The sequence below is a fragment of the Trichoderma breve genome (assembly GCF_028502605.1).
Source record: "Trichoderma breve strain T069 chromosome 7 map unlocalized scaffold00007, whole genome shotgun sequence".
Classification (NCBI taxonomy): Eukaryota; Fungi; Ascomycota; class Sordariomycetes; order Hypocreales; family Hypocreaceae; genus Trichoderma; species Trichoderma breve.
The window spans coordinates 1361644-1388891 of NW_026611593.1; the positions used below are offsets into that span (position 1 = coordinate 1361644).

General features: G+C 49.2%; 9 protein-coding genes across 9 annotated transcripts; 2 read left to right on the forward strand and 7 right to left on the reverse strand.

Moving 5' to 3' along the window:
• Positions 1-776: 776 nt before the first annotated feature.
• T069G_10627 (uncharacterized protein) lies at positions 777-1289 on the reverse strand (the record flags this gene model as incomplete). Its single annotated transcript, XM_056177837.1, has 1 exon — positions 777-1289. One exon carries the CDS (start codon positions 1287-1289, stop codon positions 777-779), a length of 513 nt encoding a protein of 170 aa, XP_056024127.1.
• Positions 1290-1972: 683 nt separating this feature from the next.
• On the reverse strand, positions 1973-2503 carry T069G_10628 (uncharacterized protein; the record flags this gene model as incomplete). Its single annotated transcript, XM_056177838.1, has 1 exon — positions 1973-2503. The coding sequence occupies one exon, from the start codon at positions 2501-2503 to the stop codon at positions 1973-1975; it is 531 nt and encodes a 176-aa protein (XP_056024128.1).
• A 742-nt stretch (positions 2504-3245) lies between these two features.
• On the reverse strand, positions 3246-3731 carry T069G_10629 (uncharacterized protein; the record flags this gene model as incomplete). Its single annotated transcript, XM_056177839.1, has 1 exon — positions 3246-3731. One exon carries the CDS (start codon positions 3729-3731, stop codon positions 3246-3248), a length of 486 nt encoding a protein of 161 aa, XP_056024129.1.
• Positions 3732-4752: 1021 nt separating this feature from the next.
• On the reverse strand, positions 4753-5253 carry T069G_10630 (uncharacterized protein; the record flags this gene model as incomplete). Its single annotated transcript, XM_056177840.1, has 1 exon — positions 4753-5253. One exon carries the CDS (start codon positions 5251-5253, stop codon positions 4753-4755), a length of 501 nt encoding a protein of 166 aa, XP_056024130.1.
• Positions 5254-6042: 789 nt separating this feature from the next.
• On the reverse strand, positions 6043-6519 carry T069G_10631 (uncharacterized protein; the record flags this gene model as incomplete). Its single annotated transcript, XM_056177841.1, has 1 exon — positions 6043-6519. One exon carries the CDS (start codon positions 6517-6519, stop codon positions 6043-6045), a length of 477 nt encoding a protein of 158 aa, XP_056024131.1.
• Positions 6520-9193: 2674 nt separating this feature from the next.
• T069G_10632 (uncharacterized protein) lies at positions 9194-9619 on the reverse strand (the record flags this gene model as incomplete). Its single annotated transcript, XM_056177842.1, has 1 exon — positions 9194-9619. The coding sequence occupies one exon, from the start codon at positions 9617-9619 to the stop codon at positions 9194-9196; it is 426 nt and encodes a 141-aa protein (XP_056024132.1).
• Positions 9620-12287: 2668 nt separating this feature from the next.
• On the forward strand, positions 12288-15235 carry T069G_10633 (ARID/BRIGHT DNA binding domain-containing protein; the record flags this gene model as incomplete). The annotated part of the gene is made up of 3 exons (XM_056177843.1): positions 12288-13212; positions 13277-15114; positions 15176-15235. 3 exons carry the CDS (start codon positions 12288-12290, stop codon positions 15233-15235), a joined length of 2823 nt encoding a protein of 940 aa, XP_056024133.1.
• Positions 15236-21885: 6650 nt separating this feature from the next.
• On the forward strand, positions 21886-22980 carry T069G_10634 (enoyl-(Acyl carrier protein) reductase domain-containing protein; the record flags this gene model as incomplete). Its single annotated transcript, XM_056177844.1, has 1 exon — positions 21886-22980. The coding sequence occupies one exon, from the start codon at positions 21886-21888 to the stop codon at positions 22978-22980; it is 1095 nt and encodes a 364-aa protein (XP_056024134.1).
• A 1259-nt stretch (positions 22981-24239) lies between these two features.
• On the reverse strand, positions 24240-27117 carry T069G_10635 (protein kinase domain-containing protein; the record flags this gene model as incomplete). Its single annotated transcript, XM_056177845.1, has 5 exons — positions 24240-24341; positions 24431-24765; positions 24866-25930; positions 26029-26257; positions 26425-27117. 5 exons carry the CDS (start codon positions 27115-27117, stop codon positions 24240-24242), a joined length of 2424 nt encoding a protein of 807 aa, XP_056024135.1.
• Between the last annotated feature and the right edge of the window lie 131 nt (positions 27118-27248).

Below are 27248 nucleotides of genomic sequence, written 5' to 3' on the forward strand. Positions count from 1 at the left end.
CGAACCACCGTCAGTTCAGCCCCATTGGTCAACTTAATAGTTGGCTGTAACAACCGCAACACGCCTCGAGGTAACTTCTTAACCTCACACACCCTAGCAAGGCCTCTTTTAATTCATCAAACGTCTTGGTTGAGACGTTATTCCATATTTGTCTCCATCTATCGAGTTCCCATTCCAAACTGTAGCGATCGGGTGTCGCCGTTTTGAATTTCTCAACCTCTTCATCGCTGAAGCAGCCAGATTTGCAGCTGAAACTCCAAATCACATGTTCATTTTTAGTGTAGACTACTCTGTAGACAATGATCCTATCCTCTTCGAGAAGAGAATATTTTCCCATATAGATAGGGAGGTCCAAGGCACACTTTTCCTCGTAGTCCTCAACCTCTTTGATCAACTCGTGGAAGTACTTGTCTGGGATCCCAGAATGGCGGCGATTTATAGCATCTGGGGAAAAGAAGAAGTAAGACATTGTTATGTGCTTTAGAATGAATGAGTCTTTGTTATGAATGCAAATGGTGCTGAATAGAGGTGGTGAAAGAGAAAGATTCGGTCTGTTTAGGGGAACAGATGCGGTTTATATAGAAACCAGAGATGAAACGTTTCTTTATGAGTAGGTGAACGCCTTTGAACATTTTTGAACGCTTTTGCACTTCTTTCAACATCTTAAATTAGGTAGAGATGAAAAACAATTTGTTAATTAGCAGAACAAAGGACTCCTACAAGTGCCAAGTAATTTGAATCGGAATTCTGAAATAAGGTTACCCACGCCATGCCATTTATTCAAAAATGATATGCATCACCTTCATTACAACCCCATTAGATAACTCGGTAACTGGCATCGCTACTAGCTCGGAGGGATAGACTCTGGATCCTTCCTCATCATTAAAAGTCCTAAAACATTCATTCCATACTTCAAGAAAGTCCTTAGTTGAGATGCCCTCCCATGTTCCCCCCCATTTTCTCTTGAGTTCCGTAGTTTCGGGAGTCTTTTGTACCTCGCTGAGTGCCTTAGCCTGTGCATCGGTGACATCGGTCTTTTTGCAGAGGAAGCTCCAAATGATTTGATACTGCTTAGTGTAGGCCACTTCATAGACAACTATTTTGTTGTCTGGGGCTGGGAAATAACCTGCCATGAGCAAGTCGGGGACCGATTCGATCTTTGGAAGCTTGCCTGAGTCCGGCTCTTCCATCTTTTTGTCACAGTCGATCTGGCTAGCCCAGTCTTCGAAGATGAAGGAGTCGATCCGGCCAAATATGGGAGACGAGCCGAGAATGAGGGAGTTGGCCATGGTTGTGTGTATGAGAATAAATAAACTTTTTTGCTTGTGCTGATAGCCCCGAGTATCGGTGATGGAGGAAAGATACTGGGTTTATTTGGCAGAGCAGAGGCGGTTTATATAGATATTCAGAGAACAGGTGTCTATCTATGGGCAAACAAGTTTTTGAACGTCTTTGAACGTCTGTGATCGTCTGCGTTTTATAATTAGACATAGATAGAAAACGATTCGCGGATTAGCAGAACAAAGGATTCTTGAATGGCAACGGTGGCCAATCATTTACTTGTTTATATGCTTTACGCGCTGTAAGAAATTGTCCCTTTTCCATAGTGATTTACTGTTGACACATTTAAAAAGCAAGCCAGCTTACACTTGATGCAGCACTCATAATGGCAACAATGGTATATTTCTCTCTAGCTAATCCCCACTACATCCATATCCTGCTACGTTGGTATGGAGAAATAGCAGTCTATTTCTATCATCAAGGGGAGCTATTCAGAAAAGAGCAAAAGGAAGAAGAAAGAAAACAACAGAATACATAAAAGAAAGAAAACAGCAGAAGACATAGGAAAGAAAACAGCAGAAGACATAGTCTTCTATAGCAAACGGACGACGGGGCAGTTGCGGCTTGCAACGTGGGGGGGATCACATGGATCCGTGATTCTCAATAGCTGGAATCGAACCTCTCAAGGGAACTAACCTACCCGGCGCCAGGTCTCCCATTGGGCTCCTCGATTCGACATGGCCGCTTGATCATACCATTTGAGACGTGCCATGGTCATCTTGACCTCGCCCAAAGCCGCCAAAACGCCCTCGGATGTCACCGATGCGTTTTTCGCAGCAATCTCGACATGGACAGGAAGTCGGAGTTTGTCCAGTTCAGTGGCCCAGTCTTCTTGCTCGAATGATGCAATCATCGTCCATATCTCATTCCATTGCTTGAGAGCATCAATGTATTTGGGGGCAAATCCATTCAAGCGACCGAACATGTCGCGGGTATTCGTATTTAATTGCAACCGGTCATTATGGGACCACTTCCAGATGACCATTTCGGTTTCATCGTAATAGGCGATTTCGAGGACGCAGAACCTACCGTTGAGCGCCTCGTAGATTTGTCGAAACTTCTGTTTGGTCTTAGATTCTTGATGCTTATCGGGAGCAATGCCGGATATCGCTCCGTAGAGGAGAAAAGAGGTCTGGCCATGGTCACCGATCTTGAGACTCATTTTGCGCTGGTTGGCTGTCGTCGTTCTTGGTGTGTTTGAGTGTTTGAGTCTTTGCTGTGTGTGTCGATGGTGTTGATTGGGATTGACGGAAGAGAATTATTGAGTTTACTTAGCAGAGAAGATGCGGTCTATATAGATAATCAGAGAACAATTACTCCTCCATGAGAAGATGAACGTCTTGAGACTTCATTGACTACAGAGGATGAACGTCTTGAGACCTTATTGAGCACATAGGGATGAATGTCTTGAGACTCCATTGAGCGTATGGGGGTGAACATCTATCTGCGGATCAGGAAAACAAAGGATATCTTGAACGCTGTGCCGCCACAAAAGACTTGGAATAGAATCTTGAGTTCACCTATGCCGCATCGTCAACTGGTATACACTGGTTTAGCCGCCGCCTAAGGGGGGAGGGTGTGTGTGTGATTGATACATCTTCCTTTTATTCAATTACACTCCGTGTGTCCTGTGTCTGCCATCGTGTCTTGAACGGCAACACTCTGGAACTAGCTACAATGACTGTCCCCTCGGATGACCTTTCCGGTTCCTTGTTTGCTCCATTCACTTCGCCACCTGTGAAAGATATTTTGGGTCTCTAGATGATGGTATTTGACATTTGATACGTATATGAGAAGAAAAAGTAAGCTGGTTGACACTTGACAGAGCGCTCATATTAGCAACGACAATGTATTTCTCTCCGCAATAGCTTACAACATCCTTCACGTTCAAAGGCTACTGGCACCTAGTTGGAATAAACGTGCCCTAAAAGCCTAGGATCTGTGATATCCTCGAGATATACCACACGCAACTTGACGCCTCTCTTTTCATTCTCTTTTGTGGTTATCTCTTCGGCCCTAAGCCCCATGTGTGTAATCTTACTTATCGCAGTTCCAACTTCCCCCTCTTGAGCGTTTGCAATCTCAACCCATGTGTCCTCCCATTTCCGGTAGAGTCGTTGAGATTCCACTGTTTCGTTTACCTCTTTCAATTTCCCGAGTTCATTGTCCCGGAACCCATCCACGTCACGGGACCAGATCCAGAGAATCTGTTTCTTTAGACTGTGGAACACTTCGATAACATGGACGTCCTGCTTCTTCTTGATGCCCGGCTTCTTCTTGATACCCGGCTTATCCACTAGATTGTCGCCCCTGTAGAAGGTTCCAGCTCCCATTTCGTACTTGGTAGGGTAATCTTCGATCCCCATCTCCTTGAAAAATCTGGTAACCATGAGGGAATCGGACTCGCCAAAGCTATAAGTATTGTGTTGATGGATCGATCTATTCGACAACAACATTTTGTTTGTTTGCACGAGTACGTGAACTTTATTATATTTGCAAATGATGCTAAGAGTAATCGATGACGAGCTTCATTATCCTAGAAATCTAGGGGGTAACTGAAGTTTATATAGGTAGATAAATAGCAGGCAACTATATGCCAATGAATCAATAATCGTGTTTGAACAAAGAGTCTTTGAACAAAGCAAGATGAACAGCAGTATCTGCTTTATGAAAACAAAGGATGTCTTGAAGGCGTACAGGCGCTTAACACTTGGCCAATAATCTTAGGTTTGCCGGTGTCGCATTATTATCTCATCTACGCCGCTTTGGCCTCCCAAGGACGCGTAATCTTGATATTTCACTTTGTTAAGAAAGGAAAACCTGCTTCCGACGTCTAGAAGGACCTATCCTATAATGTATTCGAAGTATCCTTGATATCAGCCTCAATAGCCAAATTTTCTAACCCCATGCCCCATTCCACATTCCTCCACCTCTAGCCCTCCAAGTGTCCTCCATAGAGGGCACAATTTCTATGAACATCTCAGAAGATATTGTTACAGACAAAATTGTCGTATTGGGGGAAACAAAGATTACTTGGAGGCCTTGCGGGCGCTTAAGAGCTAGCTAGTGTTTATAGTCTAGCAGTTGAGACTCTTTTCATCCCAAGTCGGCTTTGCAGTAACCAAACATACATCGTGAGCAGGTACAAGTCCCTAAGGCAAAGATTTCTTCTTCTACTATACAGAAACTTCTAAAAGAAACAGAAACACGTGCTATAACCGCGTGACCTGGTGAGTGGGTAGAATGAGGAGAAAACAGAGCTTTCTTTCATACAAATAAGCAACAACAATATATTTCTCTCCATGATAGCCTATAGCATCCGCAACATCACAATTGTGCTAACTAGAATGGTAATTCCACATGTTCCCATCACTACTCAGTGTGTCTACCTGTCTGATGGGCCTAACGTTTTTATTTTGTGACAGATACGATAGCCAAATAGATGCCGGTCGCAATATCCTGCCTTGTGTCCAAGACTTCAACGTGCCCCAGCTCCGGTATCTCGTTCAGTTTGGCCTGGAATCCCTCCTTTGTCCCGAAATTTGGTTCCAAAACTTCACCTTCAGGCGTTGCCTTGGATTCCAATCCCGCGAATGCAATCTTCTTCCATCTCGCTTCCCAATGCACAAGCAATGCCGTAGATTCATCGTCTTTCGTGATCTTGTTAATGTCCACCAATTCACTCTCTTGGAATTTATCCACGTGACGAAACCAGACCCAGAGAATCTGTTTCTGTGTAGTGTCGAACACCTCGAAGACATGGACCATACTTTTCTTGAAGTTGTTGCCTCTGTAGAGGACTCCGAGTCCCTGGTCGCCTACGGGATCGTTTTCTTGAAGTTCGACGAGGAGATCGTCAATCATGAGACCGTTTGAGGCGCCAAAGTGATAAGAATCGTTTAAATCCGCCATCTTGTATGTGTCTACGGATGCTCGAATTTTCTCGTATGTGTAGATGGTGTTTAGCGTAGTTGATGATGAGCTTCATTATACTTACAAACCACAGCGTAGATGAAGTTTATATAGATGAGCAGCAAGTAGCTGCATGTTTGTGAATCTGAGAACAATTTTGAACGCATTATGAACGACAAAGGTCACCAGGTTGAGAAAAAGGTCTCGAACAGTGTGTGAACGCCGAAGAATTGATCAATGTTCATGAAAGTGGCAAGTAGGGGGTTCTTGTCATCCCAAGTCCTCCTTTTAGTAACAATAGTGTATCGAGTGAACAGGTAAAAGCACCCCGGACAAAGAAAGACTGTGTACTACATCGTTTTTGAAGAGAGAGAGACGCATGTGCTACGATTGTGCGGCCTGATGAGTGAATAGAATGAAGAGACAAAGCTTTTGTTTTATTTTTAGAGCAGTGAATAACTTCTGAATCGTAGCAACTGTGATACAGGCTGGTAACATGACAAATAAACAAAAGCCTCTTTCATATAAGTGTTGTATACAAAAAAAGATCCCAGAATAAGACAATGATTGCTTTGGTGTAAGTCTGGTTAACGCCTCGCCTGGTAGATAATATGCATTATTTCGACAGCGTCACTTGTATCACTGCGTTAGCAGAGCACATTTTTGTGTAAATAGAATTTATTGATAACCAATGTCACGACTATCTCTTAATCCTCGGGACCAATCATCCGCAGAACCTCCATAACCATAAGATAAACCTCACTGGGTCCAAGGGTCCGTCCACGAAGGCTAGAGTGAATCGGCGTCCTCTGTGAGATTCACCCGTCTCCCAACAAGATAGTCGAATCGTGGATGCATGAAGACATGCCACGCCTTCATCTGCGGGGTATCTTCCAGAAACTCGACACGAGATCCTCCGTGATAAAACTGCTCATCTGTGTGTGCCTTGTGCATTTGGACTAGCTCAGATATGTGACATCGAGTGCAGTTAAATTTGGCGTTTCCTGCAACGAATTCTCCAGAGAGAGCAACGCGGCCATTTGGCGAAATCTTGAATTCCGTCTTCGGTAGGCTGAGACTCCAGACAAGGAAGTGATAGCGCTCGCTGCCGGCAATTTCCAAGATTTTGAGGTCCGGGCTGTCCTTCTCCTCTTGAATATACCTGAAAAAGGTCGAATTGGTCATGTCAAAGTCTTTCATGTACTTTGGAGGGGGGTCAAGAGCCAAAAGGCTGTCGACTCTGGCGGAAAAACGCAAGGGGAGCATTGTTGCTGATTGCAGGTGACTGCTGTATGATGTTGTAAGAGTAAGTTAGACGTAGCGCGGATTTGTTTGTTGTGGTCGAGGGCAGAATATATAATGTTTCTGATGAGGAAAGTGCCAGATTAAATAGGAAGCCAGCACCAACCATGTTCATATACTGGGCAGCAACTTTCAGGCTGAGATGACGGACTGTTCCTTTTTTTCCTTCAGGAATTTTGCTTTCAAAGGGTATGTGTAGTTCAACCAGTTGTGGGAGCAGTTCAACGAATAATCTCAGATTTGCATCTTGAACAAACGTTGCACTTAGCCCACATCTTAAACATCGAAAATTGAACCTGAGTTTGGCAGTATCAAGACATGATTACTCGTTTAACTGTGTCGGCAAGGCAAAGTCAAATACGCAACGCATATTCATTATCATGACCCATACATGCCCCTAATCCGAGGTGCTGAGCAATCCATCCAAGCCTGTCCCACAGAGCTACCATCAGCGATCGCCTTTCATCCTCCCGATATCTTTCATCCTCCCGATACCTTTCATCTTCCCGATACCATGCCTTCCCGTTCAGGAATTTGCTCTCCAAAGCAGTGATCAGAACGCCGTTTTCTCCACGCTCATCAAACTCATACATATGTAGCTCTCTCAGAAATACGAAGAGCAGTTCAAATTTAGATGCTAAAACTTCATCGAGCTTGACTGGAATATGTAATCCAGATAAATCGACGCGGTCTTCGTCAGAAGTTGAAAAATCTGTTTTTGGTCGATCGTAACACCATATAAACTGGTCATGCTGACGGCAAGCAATTTCGACGATACTAATGATTGAGTCATCCGTTTTGACGTACATTATAAACCGGAGAAAAGTTGCATTGGGTATGTCATAGCCACGAAGAACCAAAAGGTTGTCAACTTCGGCTTCTGGATACAAGGAAGAGAGCGATGGTGTCATTTGGACATTGCAATAATATCACAAATGTGCTTTTCTTAAGGATGTGTATGAAGTTCATTGAATGAGAACAAGCCGTCAGGAGCTGCCGATGCGGTGGTCGGATTATATATACGATGAAGTAAGGCCAGCAATATTCTTGCATCAGGAGACAACTTCAGATTGGGATAACAAAGGCTGCAATGCAGACTGCACGGGCGCCTAAGAGTTGGCCAATGCTCTCAAGTACCGGTTGGTAGGCTCTCCTCGTCCCAAATTAATCTTTCATCAACCATTAAAGCGTCAGGTGAGCAGATTCAGGAATCGCCTCGTAGAACCTTATCGAAGCCCTAAGAAGCAAACAGATGAGCTGGTGGTTGGAGTGTGGATGGAATGCCAATCTCTAGTCTTCTAACGTACAGAATTACATACAATCTTAGGGAAACGTTGAGCAATTACTATGAAAAAATCGCATATATTACCCTTGAAGCATAAGAATTGTATTTTAATATCGCAGCGACTTAAGTATAAAGTTAGATTCATGTGTAGCGGTAACAACAGTGGTAAGTATTTCCCATTCCTAATAATTGAACGATGTTTTTGTCACAATCTCTTCTTGTAGCTCTTGACATATCTCCCAAAGCTGCCACGGCTCGCAATTAAACCCATTCTAAAGCACTCTGGAATAGTGTAATTCTGATGCTGACTTCTTACGCCAAAACCTAGTACCTTCCGGGGCTTTAAGCTCAGTATAACTATTGGATGTCTGATAATGTTTTTCAATGCGATTGGATATTTCTTTAGCATTAGGCGTATAAAGACAGGTACCAGTGAGGTTGAGGGGGCCGTCAGGCGATGTTTGAAGGAGAAACTTAGGCAAAGTATAGACCCAGATGAAGACGTCGTCTTCGTCTGTGCCACAAGTGGCCCGTTCCAAGAAATGGACGTCCGGGGAGTCTTTATCTGATAACATGAAAATTCGAACAAACTTGGCGTTATATAACTCGGTCGGTAAATAGTGAGTAAGGTTGTCCTCATGATTCCAGATTTGGTAATTATCGACGGATTCCCCGAAAAGATCAAAAAATGACATTTTGGATACTTTGTGATGAGTCGATGTGGCGGTGGTGGTCAATGAGTATTTGGTATATTCCAGTATACTTAGAGTTGCGAATGAAGAAAGTCTCGAGGATAATTTGAATGAAACTCCATGGCTTTTATAGATGGCCAGGAGACTTAGCAATGGCAGCCCAAATAAATCTATCATAGGATAGTTCCGGATTAAGATAACAAAGAGCTACTTCATACATCAAGAAACGGAGTCACGAGGGTCAAGCAAACATGTCATAGACTATGATGGGGGAAGATCGCTCAGAGTAACGCTCGGGTCGTTTTGCACAGACTTCTCAAGATGAACAGACAGACATTAGACAAAGAGGAGACCTTGGGCTTCACATCACCAGCCATTGCTACAAATCATGTGCTATTATTTCTTTTAATCAGTTCGTTTCAAGTGAGTGGAATAGGAGCAAAGAAAAAGTCTTATTTCTCTACTAATCCCAAAGGTGAAGGATAGTCTAACTATACCCAGAGCCACACTGGACAAAGAGTCTGAAGATCTTCTGCTGGTTTGACCCCAGCCGTCATGTTTCACTCTCAGTCTTCACCTTGGCCTCTGCCTTGATTCCAAACTACATACGATCGTCAAACTCTGTGGTGATGTCGACCTCCGTCTTGATGTTGGCCTTCGCCTAGATATTCACCCATATCATATCCGGCAACTTCTTCACGCACCATGCCAATCTGTCGTGAGTCTCCCCAAACTCTTCAAGAACGACGCAACGCTCATCCTCAAGGCCTCGACCGGCGTTTCGGTGCTCCTCCAACTCGTTAACAAGGATCCATAATACCTGATCCATTTCTGTCTCAGAGAGATAAGACGACCCATGACGAGCCCTGGGCCACCTCACTCGCTCCGTCTTCAGGACTTGCTTCTTCCACGCAAAAAAGCAGTCTGCGAAACAAGCTACTTCAGTATGGAAGTCGAATTCGCCCCAACTAGGGTAGCTGTCCATCCTGAAGAACCGCGCTTTAGATAGGTCGAAGTTCCTGAGGTAGTAGGGAACTCCATCTCTGAGTGCGACTAGAGAGTCGACCGGGACAATTAATAGAGGCATTACTGCTCTTATAGGAAGGTGAGTAATGATTTCAGTTTGTTTATATGTGGACTCGGAAGTTTTGGATGAAGAAGCGACTGCAGCACGGTTAAGCTCCTTGGAAGCCGTGGGCGAGAGGCTGTTATATAGAAATCGGAGCCGGTCATGAGTCAATATGTGTGAACAAGGTACATATGTAGAAAGCAGTGTTTAACGAATGAGCTTTCATGAAAATTGAACAAAGACGAAGGACATGGTGTGACTGTGTCCTCGTTTGAATGCACAATTTGTTCAGAAATGGATTACACGACATGGAGGCAAATTCGTCACCCAAGTAGACAAAGCGAAAAGGAGCCTTGTTAGTCCAAGTTCAACAGCATTGCGCACTCTCATATGACACCTGTAGCCATCAATCAACATTTATTCAATGCTTCGTTTGTGTGATTACATGTAACTGGCTTGCTTCAATTCACTCAACCAAAAATCTCTCCGTGCTGCATCAATCTGCTCCAAGTAAAATCGGGCGCACGCGGCGCCGTCACAACCTCGACCAATATCTGCAGTGCACTGATCCAAGAGCTTCGATGTTATTTTATTCAGCCTCTCTAGTGAACCGTTATCAGCCACGAATATAGAGGACAATTCCACTATTTCACAAGAGGAGTGACGTATTGCTGGTATCTCAGTTTGAGTATCTGTTGGGTGAGCTGGTGTCGGTTGCACATTGGTTTGTGATGCACTTGGTCCATCCATTTCTGAATCGGATTGCAAAATATCCTCTCTTAGTATATTCGAATCGCTCTTACATCGGCCCTGCTCCATGTTTGCTCGTTTCTGCGCGGACTGTGATCTAGGCGTCGTGCTTTTTCTGTCCCTGACAAAAGGCAAATTGCGAGTTCGAGGCATCAATGCGCGAAAATCTTGTGTAGATTGCAACTTGTACGAGACATCGGCTTCATCCGGAGTTTGAGAATCCTCCGCTGTGGAAGCAATAGTGTCTTGACTTGCTTGTGGGGTCTCTTGAGAACATGCTGAGTCGTAGTCATTCATGTCCAAGCATATCAGCTGCCGCCAGGCTTGCGACGATGTATTCGGATCGGATTCAGATCGATTACTCAGCAAAGAACATATATCTTGAGCATTCGAAAAGACGCTAGATTGACTACTCGGTAGGGAAGACATGGGGGATGTATCTTGGCTATTAATGTCGATGGTGTTTCGCAGCGGAGAGCTCACTCGGGGTTGATACATGTTGCTGTGGTGGCCGAGATACGATCGATAAGGATTTTGATAAGGAGCGTAAGTGTTTCCTGGCATCATCTGGTACACTGACTGCTGTGACAGGTCTTGTGGCGGAGATTGAAGAGGTTGATATTGTGCATCTGTTGACTGCAGCTGAATTAGCGGTACGTCTGAGTTTAACATTGAAAGGAATGAAAATTGCGATTGTGTTGGCGAGCTTTCATGTCTATCTAATGGAGTGATGGAGCTCAATCGCGGTGCAAAATCGCGGTGCGAAGGTGTTGGATAGGATTGACAACGAGCTAGATTTGTAGCGGCAGCGTGAGGCAGGCCAGATATGCCGTCTTTGACCTGGAACCCGAATTTCTTTAGAGCGTATATGACGACATTAAGATCTCGAGTTTCTTTAAAGGTAAATAAAACGGTTTGCTTCTTTTGATGTATTTGAATGCACATTTGGTGAGAGGGCCTGTCGATGGTGATAGTCTCTAGAATATTGTTGGGTGATGTGATTAGTTCGGTAAGCTGGATAGATAGCTAATGTTGCTGTTAGATTCGCGCCAAACCAGTGGGTAGGAAATCAGAGATCAAGTAAAATTATACCACACGTCGCAGTCCCAAATGCGATTGAAGCATCATATCGTTTGCGTCTCCGGCTATGGTCCTTCGTGCTTCCAGGGTAGCAGTCAAGCAGCTCTCTAGCTGGGCAGCATCGTAAACAGTGGAAGTGGATCCATCGTGGATCTCTAATCGCCGCAGAGGGCAGCCAGACAGCGGAGTTGGTGCGAGGGGCATAGCTGGAGATGCTCTTTATTATGAGAGATTGGGGTTTTGGAGGGGCGCTTCAAAAGAAGAAGAAGACAAAAACAGAACAGAAAGAAGAAAGAAAAGAAACAATCATCAGTCATCAATCATCACTTCAACGTGGAAAAAAGCAAATGCTCACACTCGGTGATGCAGCAAGGCCGTTAGTTGCTTGATCTAAGATGCAGGCACCGCGGGAAGGGAGCTACCATGGCAAAACTCCGATTGGCCACGGGCGGTGGGTGCATTTCACGTGCAGATAAGATTGCCCGTGCGCCAGTCGATTTTCGTCGCGCCGCGCCAAACCACGATAGTCCGAGCCTTGTTCGTTGTTTGACCACGCGAGGCGACACTTGCCGACGACGATTTCTCTCCTCCTGTCGCCAGAGCTGCGAAAGACAATCTGGAGGATCTGGAGAGACGGATCCGAGATTCGACCGAGGCACCGCCTTTGACTCAGCAGACACGATAACGGCGCATATCCGACGAAAGCCCGCCGACATTGACAAACGCGCAAGGCAAAGCTGCTACATTGCTTGGCCAGCAGCTCTGGGCCGGCATCACTCAATTCGACACACAGTTTCGGTATCGGTTTTTTTAGACTCAGAACATCTTAAGAGGGCTTTAGCCACCATCCGCCAGGATGACTTCTTCCCCTCAGGAGGTGCCGTTGCACGCCATCGAGAGGACGCCCGAATATGAAGACTTCATGACCAAGCTGCGAGACTACCATGCAAAGCGAGGCACGACGCTGGATCCAGAACCCAAGGTTGGCATGATCCACCTGGATCTGTACAAGGTCTTCAACCACATTGTCGCCAGCGGTGGATATGATAAAGTTTCGGAGGAGAAATTGGCGTGGCGGCGCATGGCAGCTGAGCTTGGCCTTCATTCAAATAACGAGGCATCGACGGCCTTTGCTCTCAAGGAAAAGTTCTACAAGAACCTCGCCGCATACGAAATCAGCACAGTCCACGGAAAGGAGCCGCCGCCCAAAGACATTTTGGAAGACGTCACAGCCAAAGGCGCAAGTCTGTTGACACGCACGAGAGAAAACTTTCGCGGCAAGCGGGAAAGCAATGTCGGAGCTACGGACAGCGCTGCGTCTGGCGATGACGGCACTCCGACCCAAGAACGGCCAGCGCCAGACCCTGCTGCAAGTGCTCGAGCTTCCCGCGGTCTTCGCGAGGCTCCTCCTCAGCGGGTCATCTTCCAGCCCGATACAGGCCCGGCCCGATCTACAAGACAGGCCTCCAACCAGCAGGCAGGCAACTCGGCTTCGCCAGCGGTAAACCATGTACATCAAAGCGCTCCTCATCATCAATCTGCCCATCCGATGCCACTAATGGCAATCCATAACAACTCACGGGGGCCTTCGATCCTACACCACCCTCCAAACTCCGAAAACACATCACATTTGGTTACATCCTACCAACCGAAGCCGATGAAGCCGCTTCAGCTGCGTCCTGTGGCAACCCCGAGCAACACGCCGAGCGAGTTTTTTAAAGCCAAGCTACCGCATCGATTTGCGCTCGATCCTGCCAACAGACAGCCCATGCAACCCGGCAGTAAGTTTCAAACAAGCCATGTTTTCTTCTGAGAGATGTTGTGCTAACGCGTTTGGATTTGAAGCTGGTTTTGATGGCCCCAACATTTATACCCGATGCTTAAATGCTCTCCGTTCTTGTGTCCCCGCGGAGCAGGCTTTTGCGCTCAATCACCTGGTGAAGATATCGTTTGAACGAGGTGATAAGTATAAATTCGACTCTTTCCCGGGATTGGCGGAAGGCCTTGTGGAGAAGGCGCTGCAGATTGGCAACCTCTTCTACCATGTCAATTGGACGGTTTCTTGGGATTCTTTCGCCGAGTCAAACGATATTGGCTGCCTGGATGGCAATTACGGCACACAAGACATACTAGAACGAATCTCAAACTTGGTCGAGCGAGACATACCAGATGTCATCCAAACTGAAAAGTTTGCCGATGAAATGGTATTGACAACCGAGGCCATTCTCACTATTCGAAACATGGTGACGCTGCCTGAAAATGCGCAAAACATGTCCGACTTCTACCCCGTAAAGGACCTGATATGCATCCTTTTACATCTACCGGCAAGAGACTCGCTTATCGAGGTCAAGCATCTTGCTCTTGACATTGCAGAGCAGCTGACACCTTTCATGGCTCTGGAATCTGACGACCCCTTGTACAAGACACTCTTGGCCCAGTTGTCATCAGAAGACAGAGGAACCATCCTGACAGCACTTCGCGCCCTTGGTCGCATTTCTGTGAATCTGGAGGCGACAAACAAATTGGGCGAAGTGCCAAGCACAACGCTTCAGCGGATCGTGAACTGGCTTCTGCTAAACGACGACGAGCTCATTGACGCCTGCCTCGACTTTCTATACCAGTACACGGCTGTTGTGCCTAATCTCGACAACTTGGTGCGATCTATCGTTCCCGACAACCTTGTTCAGCAGCTTGTTCGCCTATTAGCACACGGAGCTCGCAAATATACCAGAGAGTATACAGTTATCCCAGAGCAGAGGTTACCGGCAAAGGATGAAATTGCGCCAATGCCCAATGACTTGCTTCAGGAAATGCTGAAGCTGGAGGAGCCGGACCGTGTCCACCAATGGGTCAAGTGCTTCTTCGAGGAAGACAATCGATCCTTTATTACCCAGCTTGCCGCATGGCAGGCTTACCAGTCGGCATTTGCCACCCCTCTGAAGGCTATCAATCAGCCCATGATCACTCCGGCAGATTTCATTAGAAGCAGTACGTCTGTCTATAAGGATTCCAACGCCCAGGTGCTACGGGAACCTGGTGACCCCCAGCAAAAGTTCATCATCCATGGTATTCGCGCTCGACCACGGCCCCTCGCTTTCGACGGCACTGAATATGGCCGCTGCTTATGGGCCATGAATCCCGAAAAGAAGAACGAGAAGTGCGGCCACTTTTATCTTAAGCAGGAGGAAATGTGGAATCACATTCTCACGGCACATCTGAATGAGCAGAGGGGTGAAAATGGACAATTCTCCAATATCGAAAAGGAGTATCAATGTACCTGGGCCGAGTGCACAAAATACGAGAAGCCGACAAAGATGCACCTGCAGACTCTCGCCCAGCACATCTCGACGCACATTTCAACCATGATCCCGAGCCCCGGTTCGTTTAACAGGCGCCCGCGACACCCGTGGGTCATTCCGGCAAAGACGATGAGTATCGTGCTGGAAGAGACACCGACGTTCCGCGATGAGCGGATGCCCGAGGCGCCTCCCCAGGCTGGCGGCATCCCGCTCAGTGCCGTGTTGGTGCTCCGCAACATTGCTCGTAACGTGGTCAAGACGGAGGCCGAGGAGGAGCTTCTCAAGGAGCAGTCCAGGACTTTTGAGAAGGGAGGATGGAATGAGAAGCTCTTCCGGCCTCACTTGACTCAGTTGCATGGCATCTTAGCGGAGAATCTTGCCATGGTAGGTTACTTCATGCTCCCCCTTTTTATAGAAATTATTGTAGCTAATGAGTTTGTTGCAGAGTCCATATATCGCTTCGTTATTGGAGCTGATCATTCCGGTGCCGGATGACCGCGATTAACTGATCAATTGATCTGCGTTTTAGCTACTCAGACGGAATCATCAACAGGACGAATAGCCCAGATGGTTTGATTATGTGTACCATGCATCATCAAGACGAGCAGAGCTATGAGCGCAAGAGCAGACTACGTGGCAGCGTGTTTAGGTGTTTTTTTTTATTACTTTTTGTTTTGTTAATGAGTTGGTGATGATTCGACTTGTAAACGGTACGATATGATACGAGGTTTAGCCCGTGTGGTTTTCATACCCCGGCGTTTTAGGTAATGAAGGATGGAAGGAGGGTGAAGAAAATTTAGTATCTTTTCCTTTGGAGAGAGGGGGTTAGTTAGAGTTGGCTGTGCTTGCTTCTGGTTTGCTCCGTATGGGCCTTGGAGGATTGGTTTATAGCGAGCTCCTTTTTTCAAGCCACTTTTTTGAAGGAATCATAATAAAAGCAGTACAAGCAAGCTACATTGCAGCTCATCCAATTATGTGACTGCCGCAGCTCTTTGCAAAAGGAATTGGCAGTCCGTGTAGAAGGATCAAGTGCCGTTGGGATGAAGCTATTGGGAATCCAGAAGCGGCACGTAATCGAGTGGACTGATTACCTTGATAGCCCAACAATGCACGAGCACGGAGTACATGATGCTACTGCATTACATCTGCATACATCAGGCAAGGTGGCCCAATGCACCAGGACCTGACCAGGCGATAACATGCCGCACCAATCCAAGACACAGCAAACAGCTCTCTTGGGCGCTTAAGCATGTGAAGAGAGAGCTTCCAAGACCTGACCTGTCAAGACGCGCGCCATTTGAGTTTTTCTCTAGGCAACTCGGAGGATGCGCTCCGAACGGGGCCGCACGATCTGCATGAAGCTTTTCTCGCCCTCCCGCATCGCGACGAGGGTTGGAGGGGAAGGCCAAGCGCGAGGTTGGTTGGGTCTCGATAGGTTTCAATGCCGGAAAACCTAAATCCAGGATTATACGCGCCATGAAGCGATATCATTCAACGGGCTCAAAAGGTGACTGGTCATGCCACGCCGACGCGCTGCAGACCAAAGCAAGTGGTCGAGAATTGTCGAGGCGTTAGTCTAGACAACCTGATGATGGACTGACCGGCACATAAAGGTGGTGTAAGGGGGCCACGCCACCGTTTCCGCTTGAGTGGTGCTTCTCGCTCTCCGAAGCAGATAGCGAAAGGGCTGCTTCCTCCAAGAAGCTAATTTTGCTTCGTATCGCTCTGAAGCTTGAGCTCTTCGGAAGCGTGGGGTAGCAGAGCGGCCGCGATGCAACTGCATTACATATCGCCCGATGTGGGGGACGACCGTTACTCGCCCAAAAGCCCCCGTATCTGAGGAAACAAAAAAAATGAAAACCGACAATGCAACGCCGTCGTGGGAGCTCCCCTGAGTGGTGGTGTGCTCATGTGGATACATGCTGTCTGCAGAGGTGCCCATTCAATAGATCGCGCCTCGACTGCCGGCCGTGCAGCCATGGCCACACCATCTTGGTGTCGCTGAGGAGAAGAGGGTCTAGGCAGCTAAATAAAAATTTTCCTGTCATTCGCACCCAACCTTGCAATCTGCTTGCTGCTAGCTAGCATTTGTGTTGGTGGTCTGAGCCTCACTATTGTCCCTGCTAGACCAACTCTTAGCTGAATGCTGGACGAAAACTCTTTGGGGGAAACAAGAAGAAGACTTTTGCCGAAAGCCGGAGATGAAAGTGTCTTTAGCCAAGGTCAGGAGGACGAATTTCACCCAAAGCTGAAGGCAGCGTTGGGTAGTGGCTCAGGGGCTATGGCCAGCCACCAGCCGGCAACCTTGTTCGGTTCAGTCGCCAACCATTGGGAAACGTGGGGAGCCTGCGTTGCCGGCCGCGGTGTCGTGCCTCCGGCCCCCGGAACCTTACCCAGGTTCAATCTCGCAGTGGTCATGCGGACAGCTTGGTTTTTTTCCGCATCGGTTCGTGAAATCCGGGGGTGTCGACTGCGTAGGAGCTTTGACCAGTTGTTGGAGAGGGATGCCACGAAGCGACTCCTGTCGGATAGTTTCTTTTCTTTGCCGGCGCAAGGAATATTCAAGCCGAATTCAGCACGAGGGCCGAGCAAGACGGTCCGGTCCCGATGTACGAGAGCCGAGCGTGCGTAGGCTGTCTGTTTCTCGATCTCGAATCAACGCTGAGCTGAGACAGCAGGACAGCACTCTATCACACTGTTTGCGTCTGGGTGTACTTGCACCCGATATACGAGTACTCCGAGTACACATACGGTAACATTCTCAGCACTTAGAAAAGGGGGCAGGCCAAGGGTGTGTGCATCCGTTCCGCGCTCCTGGGAGACCCCAGAGAAACGCTAACAAGGGGGTAGCTACCCTGGTGAGTCTGGCAAGACATCCCTCGCCAGGGAGGCGGCAAACAACCTTATTGATGAGGAAGCACTCTTGCCTGAGTCCCATTGCGGGAAAACGGTAGAGACACAGGGTGCACTAAAGCCAAACTGTAGAATGGCCATTTCCATAGCGCGAGGCGTGACAATTTGACCATCCCCTAGCATCCGGAGAAGCTGGCATGCATTGTACAGTACGAGGTACCTACATGCTTGTAGAGGGCAAGCAGGGTCAGGGAATATGTCTCCTGGCCGTGCTTGCTTACGACTTCGATCTCGTGACCTCGAGGTGCGACGTTGATGCTGGTTTGATGCTGGTGCAGTTACGAGCATGTCCATTCCTGTGAATATGAGGTGGTGGGGTGACGACGCAATGGCTCAGGGGTGATCATCCTACTCATGGGGAAACCTGAAAGAGCTTCATGCGCTGAGCTGCCACCTTGGCCGAATCAAATGACTAGAGACGGAGACGCTTGGCCGAAATCGCTGTTTTGGAAGCAACTTGGGCATGCATACCAAGTCTAGGTACTTGTTGGCCGCAAGCAGGTCGAAACGTTCGGCACACCGCATTTCGCGTGTCCCCCCATCCGTCCATCCTCACAGCTCTCTTGTGTTGCTTTCTTTCTCTGCCGTGGAGTCCAAAGCATGCCGTGCCCCAGAGGGCTTACATCAAGCCTTCTCCAGAGCCCCATTTGATCTCTAGGCAGACACATTTCGAAGCTCCATACAAGCTCCACGAGGCTGGAGCCCAGAGAAGCGCAGTTTCTAAGCGCGGGTACCTTTTTTTTTTGCCCTTGAACCCTTCTTCACTGCGAAGTTACGGGCTCCGCTTCTGGCAGCGTCCGGGACCCGTCGCCTGATCGGCAACCATGTTTGTCTGTCACCTCTTCCCCCCTTCCCAGTTGTTTAGTGGACCGTTGGCCCCTCTCCAATCCCCACAGCGCATTGTTAGCCTCTGCTAGGGGCGTCTTGATGTTGGTGTGCCGTGCTTCCAGAAGCCGATGCAGAAGCTCCAGCGATACCAGTGTGGCGTGCAGAACAGGAACTGGCGCGTGGGGGGAGGCTGGATACCGACCATGACAAGGGCAGCCACTTTTGTAATTGAATTCTGTGAAGCAAAAGCGACAAGGTGTGGCTTCGAGGGATCTGATTTTCACCTCGTGGCCTGGGACACCTTCAGAAGACGCCCGGCGCCTACGGGGTCCTACAGGGTCCTCTCAGGGCCCGCTGACGCAACAGAGCCGTGCTGGCCGTGAAGAAGACGAGGGACTTTGCCTTGTAAACCTGCGTCATTGAGGCTTTTGCCTGACTCGTTGAGATGCGTCTTCACAAGGACATGGAGCTCGATACGGAGCTGTTTAGACCTCAAAAAGTGGCCGAGAGGAGCACCTGTTGCTGACAAGATGGATTCAAAGTGATTCAAAGCCATAAGCAGGTAGTCATAGCCGAGGCAAAGCTGTCTCATGGATCAGAGTAGGTATTGCGAGATACGTAAGCCATAGATCCTGAGGATTCGAAAGGAGCTGCCTGTAAAGTCTTTGGGGTTACAGCACGCTTGATGGGGAAGCTTCCGGGTGCGTGTGAGCAATCCTTTGGATCGGAGAGGCTCAGCTAGCATACAAAACCTCGATGGGAGCCTCAAACGGTCTGGTTGTCTTGGCTGTAGACTGTAGACGCGTCTGAGGTTGCTGCACTGGTGTTGAGCATCATGCACCTGCACGGTATGACAGCTCCTTGCATAGTAACGCCCTACGTTCGCATCACACAAGCACGACCACCTCCTATCCCGCATTTTCGATTCACCTCAAAATAGCCACGATGCTTCAGCGGGACCAGAAAATTGCGCCAAGACGCTTCCGGGCAGCGCCACATCTATTGTTGCACCCAGGAACGACGATGTCCTTTTTAGGTGGGAACCCCCACGGGACAGAATGTCGATGCCTGGGGAGTCCATCGAGGTCTAGACAGGTGAAGAGGACAGATTCGACGCTGAAGAGGACCGGATTCAAAAACACTGACACAGAGATTGTGCTTCTGGTATTTTGTTGGGTTAGGTCAGTTGAGATGAGGGTCGAAAGAGACAAATGCAGCCAAGCAACAGTCCCCATTGGATGTCTCAGTTCAGTTGGACAGTGTAGCATGATCCCCGCCATGGCGGCGACATCGGATAAGATGAAGCGAACTCAGCTTGTTCCTTTGTTGTCGAACCGCAGCATGCAGAATACTCGTAAAACACGTGTACTACTTTGCAAAACACTTTGAAACGCCGATCAAGTTTGAGGATATTCTCAACAACAAGATTCACTTGATGCGCCCGTGGCCATAGATTACCGAGGCCGTGGAATGATTGAAGCCGGATTATCGGGAGCTGGGTGTGCAGTGCGAGATAGCTTTCACACACCCTCTTTTTTTTGCAAGCGGCATGCTTATTTGGCTTCTCCGGATCCAAGACAACTTGATCTTGTCTCACAGTGTCTCTTCTGCGCTCAGGATGAGACAACACTGTGCCAAACATTTCTTCCTTTGGAGAGAGCTTCGACCAGCCTTGGAGGTTGGTGGTCTGCTTGCAGATTTGCAACTTCACGGCGGCAAAGTGCGACCCCAGCTTTTGCCTCTCTGCATCGCTCGGATCCGATACGGCTATGGCAGTGGTGCAGATCGACTACTACTGTAGGTGAACCCCGATCGAGGCCCGGCCAAGTGTCTGTTTTCGCCACAACACCACAACTGTGCCGCGCCACGTTGTCTGTACATGGAAAAAATCTTCCTATCCAATCGCCCGCCCAATTGGACGCTGCAGAGCGCTAGAGACGGGGTCGGCGAAAGAGGTGAGAGGCTGGAGGGCAGCCGAGAACGCAGTTTTCTGTCTGCATCCCGCGGCCTGCATTTGAAATCAGACGCAGATAATGGCCTCGACTGTGTCGCTCATCCTGGGATCGACACAATTGCGGCCTTGTGGAACATACCCGTACACGATTGACCTGTTTTCCCTACACTGCAACATTGCCACATAAAACTGAACTATCTCGGCACAGGGCCGGCTTTGCCCAATCTCAGTTGATCGGCGGCTCGGGCAAGATTATGGTCCCTTGGTCCCCTAACAGCTGTCAGCGACGAGTAGTATCTGCAAATCCCGAGATGCCGTTCTACTGTACAGTATCATGGCCTGAGCTGAGGAAGAATCGGCAGCCCTCTGCGTCACATGCCCACTGAAAGCCCACTGTAAAGTGTACATCCTTTGGGCCCGCCGCCAGGAAAATCTCGTCAAGAAGATTCGAGATACTAGTCGCCAAGTAGCTCTTGATAGCAGACAGTGAAGATCTTGGACCTGTTGCCCATAATAGATGGAGACCGTGGACGAAGATTCGCAGCTCAGGAGGACTCGCGACGCACGGACTGGCTGATCTTTTGCCAGGTTCTTGCTTAGTCACGCGGTACTGCTTGCATTTTTTGCCCCTCGGAACCCCTCCAGGTTGTCGCGGTACACGGCTTGTACCTTGGCCAGGATACTTCCCTAGCAGCTGCGAATACGGAGGGCTGAGTACAAGCCTCCAAGCGATTATACCAGCACTACCACAACCTCAGCACTACACAAAAACTCGTAAGATGCAAACTTGTACCGTCTCCGTAGTGGTGTGGCTCTTCTCACCTCGGGCAAGCCATTGGGCAGCCATCAATTGGATTAATTTTAGCAGCCAATTCAGAATTTTCCCCTCGTCTGACGCTCTGGCATCGGTACATGCGGGTGACCTCGATACATGGCCTCTCTTTTCCTCTTTTTTCGCTGCCGGACCTCCCGCCACGCTAAGCTTTTAGTTGAATGCGGCGGCCACACCCACTAAAACCCACTCGCCATCGCTGAGACCCAGATGCACACCCACTGCAGCCCCCCTGGCCGCATCCACTAAGCCCACTGCGCTACAGCCCCTCGACTTTGCCATTTCTTTTTTTTCCGCCATGCCCCATGTTCGGCGCCCCCACTCCTCCAGCTGGTACTTGGGCCAAATCCTATATCAAGACACTCCTCGACGGCTGTTCGAAAGCAGACATTCTCTCTTCTCTCTGCATACCAAACCACCTCCTCTCCCCGCAAGCAAACACAGTCTTTTCAGCTCTCTCTGGGCTTTTATATACGCATAGACTCTTCCATCGTTTTTTGTCAAATTCATCCTCCTCTTCAACCACACAAAGCCTTCGTTACACCGCTCTACGAAGCCCCTTCTTCTCTCCTCCTCCTCTCCTCCATTCTTCTACCTTTTCCACACAACAAACATACACACAGTCACAATGGCCTTCTCTACTCGAAGCGTACTGCGCGCCTCTCGCGCTGCCAACTTCTCAGCTGCCTCCCGTGTTGCTGCTCCCAGCAACGCCGTCCGCTTCTTCTCGGCCACCCGTGCCGTCCGCGTGTCTGACACCGCCAACAAGAAGAGCGTTGTTCGCGAGAAGGAGGTTCCCGTCACCGTCTACGGCGCTGGCCAAGGTGACAAGCAGACTCTGCAGGTTCCTGATGGCGCCTCCAAGGTCCCCTACGACAGCCCCGTCCCCGCTGAGCGCGAGGAGGTTGAGCCTCTTAACAAGAAGGTCTACGACCAGCTCCCTCACACCGTCAAGAGCATGACCGTTCAGGACAAGGTCATCATCATCACTGGTGGTGCTCGTGGTCTGGGCAACCACATGGCCCGAGCCTGTGCTGAGGCTGGTGCCAAGGCCATCATCATCTTCGATGCCAACCAGGAGCTGGGCGACGCTTCCGCCGCTGAGCTGCACCAGAAGTCTGGTCTCCCTGTCTCTTTCTTCAAGGTCGATGTCCGTGACGGTGCTGCTATCAACGCTGCTGTTGACTCCGTTGTCGAGCTCTACGGTGCTCCCGACGTCCTGGTCAACGCTGCCGGTATTGCCGACTCCAACATCAAGGCTGAGACCTACGACCCCGCCATGTTCCGTCGTCTGATCGACATCAACCTTACTGGTTCCTTCCTCATGGCCCAGGCTGTTGGCCGCTCCATGATGGCTGCTGGCAAGCCCGGCAGCTTGATCCTGGTTGCCTCCATGTCTGGCTCCATTGTCAACTACCCCCAGGAGCAGTCCTGCTACAACGCTTCCAAGGCTGGTGTCATCCAGTTCGCCAAGTCCATCGCTGCTGAGTGGGCCAAGTACAAGATCCGTGTCAACTGCATCTCTCCCGGTTACATGGACACTGCCCTCAACCGTGTCCCCGCCCTTGAGGCCCAGAAGAAGATCTGGAAGTCCCTGACTCCTCAGGACCGCCTGGGTGCTGTTGACGAGCTCAACGGTCTCTGCGTCTTCCTCGCTTCCGACTCCTCCAGCTTCATGACTGGTTCCAACGTCATCATTGACGGTGGTTACTCTTGCTACTAAAGGACGAGCTATCTCCTCCTGCATAGCACATCATCAGCATTTCACAACACATTAATATCTATCACGGAAGCGATACCGCTCGCAGCCTTGAAGGCTCGGGCATGGGAGTTTTGGGAGATATCGATGCATGAAATCTGCATTCGATTTTGAGGCAGCCATAAAAATTGGGGACATGATTGGCTTCGGCCACTGTCGTTTTGTTTTTCTATGCGACCATGGTGCTTTATTGCGAAAAAAATGCATTCGCCTTTTTCTGCTTTTTTTAGTTTGGAGTTCATTCGGGTTTGCTGTCTGCCGGTCGGGGTACACGGAGCCAGACATGCATAGAGGGAATAGACGTCGAGTTCAATGATGCGAAGATTAGAGAGACTTTAGATGAAAACCACATTTTAGCCAAGACAAGTTGGCAGATGAAATTAATGAAGTGGCCTTGAGGCTTTTTTAAAGTTAAACAACTTGTTCGCTTGCTCTAATTGTTTCGTCGTGACATGATATATCACTTTATAAATGCTTCACTTGTTATCTATCCATTGCAACGTGTAATTGTTAAATTCTAGATAGTAAATGCATATATATACTATCTTAATACCCACCGCTCTGCCATCCAAATATGCTAGGTATGCCTGTCTAATCCAAGTCTTGCGTGAATAATACCCTCTCCTGAGCCCTAGAAGTGTATGAAATCTCATCTGCTCTACCGAAAACCGCGTCAGAGTATTGATGGTTGCCCAGCCTGGAGAACAAAGCACTGGCCAATCAAACACTTCCCAACCCCGCAACGTAAACATGTTAGGAGGAGAAAAAAGAAGCATTTTATTATTTCACCTGGGTATTAACTTAGCTAACTCTTGTTTTTTCTTTTTTGTAAGAAAACAAAAAAACGACAAGAAGAAGAATAAGAAAAAATAAAAAAATTGGAATAGATGGCGAAAAAAAAAGCACAGCACTAGATTCATAAAAAGTGCTCCATCGAAGAAGTAAGATGCCAAAAAAAGGTAATAAACGATAGCACATGACAAGAGGAGCCGCAGCTCTAGATACACAGCCCCCCTATTTGTTAAAAGTAACCCGTAACCGAAGAAAAGAAGAAGAAAATGGATGAAGGCCAAAAGAACAATGGTATGCCTCTAATATTCAAGGTTTTCTTTTCGAAAATGGAGAAAAAAGGAGGGGGTGGCGAGCAACCTCTGCAGTTGTTTTCTTTTAGGGGAGATGGGGGGGAGAGGACGTGATATTGGTAACCTAGGGATTTGATGTGCTTAGGCACCTTTTCGAGCCTTTTCTTGTGCTCGCTGTTCTCGTGCGGCTCGGACTAGGGGGGACAACTGTGATAGATCGACACATTGTTTCATGAATTCATGCTACAGTGGCAAATAGGTTAGCAAGTGGAACGATTCCAAAGGGAAGTAGCCAGCAACAAGAACGGGGAAATATGAAAGAAGACACTCACTCTTAGTAAATCATGGGCGCTGGCTCTCTTCTCGGGGTCCACCTTCAATGCAAAATACAAGAAATCTCTAAACACCGCTGACAGGTCACCCTCGTTCTTGATCTGTGGCGTACCGTTGGTAGCAATCAGCCACAGAGCGCGAAGAGGCGATTCTGTCAGGTACGGCGGTTCGCCCTCAATCATCTCAATAGCCATGATGCCAAGAGACCAGATGTCGACTTTGCGGCCGTACTCCTTGCGCGTGACGACTTCAGGGGCCATCCAGTACGGCGTACCAACCATAGTGGTGCGCTTGTTCTGGGCCTCGTTGATGGTCGCGCAGAATCCAAAGTCAGCTATATCAGATGATTAGCATGTGTATTAGAAAGATAAAATATTTCTTTCCTGATTTTGGAATTCTTCAAAAGGAGAGAGCAAAGAATGGGAATTACTCACTGAGCTTAATGTTGCCTTCGCTGGACAAGAGAATGTTGTCAGACTTGATATCACGGTGAATGACGCCCTTAGAGTGCAAGTGTTGTAGTCCTCTCAACGTCTCTCTGCAGACTGAAGCAATCTGTCCCTCCGTCATGATGTTAAAAGTCACAACGTCTGTTAGACTGCCGCCCTCCATGTACTCCATGACGACCCAAAGCTCGCCGTCACAGAGGTAGCTGTCAATAAAGTTGACAATGTTGGGGTGAGAGCTGTCCTTCATGACGAGGATTTCGTTGATGATGAGGTCCTTCTTCGGTTGCTGCTCCAGGTTCATCTGCTTAATAGCCACCAACCGGTTAGTTCCCCTCTCATGACCCGTGTACACTCCACCAGAAGCACCCTGTCCAATCTTGGTGAAGCCTCTGTAAATGTTGCGCGGGTCGCCTTCGCTGCATATCCGCCTGAGGGAAGCCACGACGTCCATGCCATTGCTCTGGCGGACTCGTTGTCTCGGGCGCGCACTGGCGGCAGCCGCTGGTGCGCCGGGGCTGGGTTGCTGTCGCTGCGCAGCGTGATGGCCATTGGCTTCCGGAGTGCGAGCGTATCCGGTAGCGGCCGTGGGAGCTGCCATGTGCGGGGACGGCTGTCTCTTGCTGGGGGCCCGGGCAAGCTGTCCAGTCATGGCTGCTTGGGCCTGAGCCATGGCCTGCTCCTGCTGCTGCTGCATCAACTGTTGCTGGTATACATTGGCCTGGGTGGCGGGACTGAGAGAAGGGGTCTGCGGAGTGTAAGGTGACAAGCCGTTGGTGCGAGAGTTGGATCGTGATCTGTGCTCCTCTGGAAGCATTGGAGTGCTTTCTTGAGAATGGCCATAACTGCTGGAGGAGGCATCGTCCAAAGGCTGCGCCATGCCGATACCAGAGTCCTTTGCCGCATATGCGCCAGGTGGGAGTGGCCTGTTGTTCATGCTGATTGGAGGCTTCGGCGCCGGTCGGCTCGGCATGATCTCCTTGATGGGGCCGGCGCCATGAGTTCTACTACCGGCAGGGACGGGAGGTGGTGCCCGGGGATTCTCAAAGCTTCCTGTGATGACAAACCCTTGGTCAGCCTGATTGCGGCACAAACTTGACAAACGTGGACAATCTGAACAAAGGAAACCATAGGGGTAAAAAAGGCCATACCAAAGTAATTGCTGGGATATGTGTTTGGTGATGTCGGAGAGACGCCATACTGGCGAGAATCTGTGGCTGCTGCATTGTGAAACTTTTCGAGAGACTGATCTTCGGGTGGCCGCTCGGTGGTTTCTTTGTAGAATTGCAGGATATCAACCATGGTCTGAGGGTTCTCTCTCCTCTCCTTCTCGGAGATGCCACTTTCGTTAATGAGTCGCTGCCATTCTTTGGGAAGTCCCTGATCAAGTATTAGCATTGGCAGCAACATTGATTAGCATCCTCATCCTCATCCTCATCCTCGTCATCGTGGGGATCAGGACTGGCTGCATGGTCATGCGGGGTTCACGCAGTAGCTGAAGAGCATTGAAGATGAAGACGATGATGCCGCCACGGGTTTGGACTAACGGTAAACTGGCCGGTCGTGCTGTCGTAGCCCACATGCGTCACATGAACAGGGTTCTCGGGCGCAGATATTATAGGCTTCTTTTGAGAGCCGACCAGGCTGTTAACAAAGCCGGAGAAGCCCGACTTCTTGCGCGGATTTCTGCCCTCCTTGGCCTCGTCGGAGAAGCGCTTGGGGCTCATGAGGCCGTCAGGAACGCGCCCGGTCGGGGCCTTTTCCAGCGCTTGGTCCATGGCAGCGTAGCTTGGCGATGTCGTGGGCGACGGTCTGGTGAAGCGGGGGTCGGTCGCAGCCTTGACGAGCGACGGCTGCTGGACTGTGGTGAACTTGGTGGCCTCGATGTGGTTGAGGATCGAAGTGCCGTCAAATGGCGCGCCGATCAGATCCTCGTTGGCGCGGCTCTGGTTGGGGTCGCTCAGGCGGAATCGGGCGCTGAGGTCTGGCGATGCATTCGTTCGCTGCTGGAAGCTCGAGGGGTGCGGCCGCGGGGAGCCGCTGGACGCGTTTGAGGCCGTCGACCGCACAGGCGGAGCGCTGGGGGCTCGTCGAAGGTTGCGCGAGCTGGAGCTTTTGCCGTCGAGCGACTCCGTGTCGTAGCCGGAGGAGGAGCGGCCGTAGGGCTGGTGCGAGGGGGGCCGCTTGATGAGTTTGCGACGCTGAGAATTGCCGTTCAACGGCGGGCTCTGGCGCTCCATGAGGTTGGTTTGTTCCAGCGCACCCTTACCTAAGAAAGACTGTCTCAGCCCACACAAGAGGGTCCCCGTCTGTGGCCCGTCCGTTCGACCTTTTGGGGGTGTGCGAGAAAAAAGGAACCTTGACTGAAAGA